Here is a 2,710-nt window from a genome sequence, read left to right as displayed (position 1 = left end):
CCTGTACTTTGTGTTGTGTATGGGGCAGGTTGTGTACTTTGTTGTGTATAGGGCAGGTTGTGTACTTTGTGTGGTATGGGGCAGGTTGTGTACTTTGTTGTGTATGGGGCAGGTTGTGTACTTTGTGTCTCACACTCCATTAGCAGAGAATGTTCGACTCCTCCTGGAGCTCTCAGGCTGCAGACAGGGCAGAGTGTCTGGAAGGGAGGGGGAGGATTCTGGGGTGGGGGAGGGGATCACACAGTGGCAGTTACTCCGGAAGAGGCTGGCGGGACTTTCAAATCCAGAGAGGAGAGGAGCCCCGGGGACGGACGTGATGGGGAGCAACTCTGCATGTGAGTCCAGGGACGGGGATGACACTCCGCGGGGGAGGGGGGAAGCACAGCGGAGTGTTCTATATATAGAAGGGAGCGGAAGCTGAGAGGATACAATGTTTCCGATCTGACAATGTACAGATCTCATCCACCTGGGCTGATTATAGGACACGAACAGTTCTGGATGGAAATTTAAAAAAAGCCCAGCATGACACCTGTGTGAGTAGCCTCTGATGGAAGCTGACATTACCCAGCCTGTCTGTGCCATACTATGTATATGATGTACTGGAGGCAGTATATAGCACACCATGGTGACCTGAAATCCTCATCATAGCTGTGTGATCCTGTCATCTGTCACTGATCTATTAGATTGTCAGCTCCTATGAGCAAGGCTGCTTCAACCCTCCTTTATGTAACTCTGTCTCCTTTGTATTGTAAAGTGTTGCGCCAACTGATGGCGCTCTATAAATCCCATCATATAATAAACATAGTATTCTGCTGACAGAAGTACCTACCTCTGTCTTCTTATCCACCTCCTGTTGTTTTCTGTACAGCAGTGCTCAGACTGGGAGATGGAAAAGCTAATCCGGCTCTGCTGCTGGCCTACGGAAGTGCTGCTTGCTCCCTGATGTCCAATCAGCAGGCTGGGAAAGTGACACGCTGTACTCCTTTAAGCCCATCTGAACTCTTAGGGCTCATTCACATGTGTTGCTCTCTAAAGAGTGATCCACACTCAGATTGCTCTTCAGAGAGCGTGCGAGAGGCAATGAGGAAAAGTTATATCTTAAAGGAGAAGTACAGCCAAAGCTTTGTGGATCACAGGAGCGGAGATCGTCCCGTGACCTGGTTTCTGCTGACAGTGGACTGAAGTCGGCTGACGTCACTCAGCCGGTCCAGGCTGGGGAAAGATCCTGACTTCAAAGTCGGGATCCACTCCAGAGTCTGGAACGGTACCGACTCAGCCTGTCATTGAGCCCCTGATGGCTGGAACCATCCATTCCCTCCCCATCCACAGCCCAGCACTCCAGTGAGTGCGGGGGGCGGGCAGAGCAGGGAGCGGTGACTGACAGTCCAGCGGTGAGAACCCAGTGATCAGCAGTCATGTGATCGCTGAGTTCTCACCCTGAGCCCGGGTTCACACTGACGCTCTGCGGAATTCGCAGCGTTTTCTGTGCGAATTCTGTACCGCATCAGAATCGCACCCCGTTCATGCGAAACCGCTGCAGGTGTGTATGTTAACACCCTGAAAAACGATGGGCAGAATCGGATCGCATAGGTGTGAATACGCATGCGATCCGATTCTAGTGCGGACCAAAAAAAAGGGACCTGCACCTTTTCGGTGTGGTGTGAGTAGAGGCGTACAAAATGTACGGCTCCAATCGCACTGCACGCAAATACTGTGTGCAGGGGCGGACTGACCATTCAAGCACTCGGGCAGTGCCGAGGGCCCAGGGTCAGTAGGGGGGCCCCATCAGATGCCCCTGATACCTTTCAGAGGCTTTTTTGGGTGTGGATGGAGTGTGGGCGAGGACACAGGGACCCCATGATCCCCTAATGCCTGGGGGCCCCATGAGTTGTCAGTCCGCCCCTGACTGTGAGTGTGCAATACACATGCACAGTGTATATGGACCTAACTGTGTACATACGGGGCAGCACAGTGGCTTAGTGGTTAGCACGTCTGCCTTAGAGTAAATGGGTCCCGACCATGGCACCACCTGCCTGCAGTTTGCATCTTCTCCCTGTGCCTGCGTGGGTTTCTTCCGGGTATTCTGGTTTCCTCCCACACTCCAAAGACATGCTGGTAGGTTAATTGGCTCCTGTCTAAATTGTCCCTAGTATGTGTATGTATGAATGTGAGTTAGGGACCTTAGATTGTACTCCCCTTGAGGGTTAGGGATCTTAGATTGTACACCCCTTGAGGGTTAGGGACCTTAGATTGTACTCCCCTTGAGGGTTAGGGACCTTAGATTGTACGCCCCTTGAGGGTTAGGGACCTTAGATTGTACACCCCTTGAGGGTCAGGGACCTTAGATTGTACACCCCTTGAGGTTTAGGGACCTTAGATTGTACACCCCTTGAGGGTTAGGGACCTTAGATTGTACGCCCCTTGAGGGTCAGGGACCTTAGATTGTACGCCCCTTGAGGGTCAGGGACCTTAGATTGTACGCCCCTTGAGGGTTAGGGACCTTAGATTGTACGCCCCTTGAGGGTTAGGGACCTTAGATTGTACTCCCCTTGAGGGTTAGGGGCCTTTGATTGTGCGCCCCTTGAGGGTTAGGGACTGATGTGAATGTACAATATATACAGTCATGGCCGAAATTGTTGGCACCCTTGATATTTCTCCAGGAAATCATGTATTTCTCACGAAACGTATTGCATTAACACATGTTTTGCTA

At 51.6% G+C, this 2,710-nt stretch overlaps 1 protein-coding gene across 1 annotated transcript in view; it reads left to right on the top strand.

Moving 5' to 3' along the window:
* The first annotated feature begins 263 nt into the window (after positions 1–263).
* Positions 264–2,710, top strand: part of IQGAP3 (IQ motif containing GTPase activating protein 3) — a 70,103-nt gene continuing 67,656 nt past the window's right edge. Inside the window, exon 1 of the mRNA XM_089657012.1 lies at positions 264–335. Within this exon, the coding sequence (XP_089513138.1) occupies positions 317–335 (19 nt within the window). The 5' untranslated portion in view covers positions 264–316. The remainder of the gene's footprint in view (positions 336–2,710) is intronic.

This window comes from Staurois parvus, unplaced genomic scaffold (assembly GCF_062004578.1).
Source record: "Staurois parvus isolate SC_StPar_1 unplaced genomic scaffold, SC_StPar_1.0 ptg000956l, whole genome shotgun sequence".
In the NCBI taxonomy this organism is placed as follows: Eukaryota; Metazoa; Chordata; class Amphibia; order Anura; family Ranidae; genus Staurois; species Staurois parvus.
Note: the sequence above shows the minus strand (reverse complement) of the source record. Positions and strands in the feature narration are given on the sequence as shown.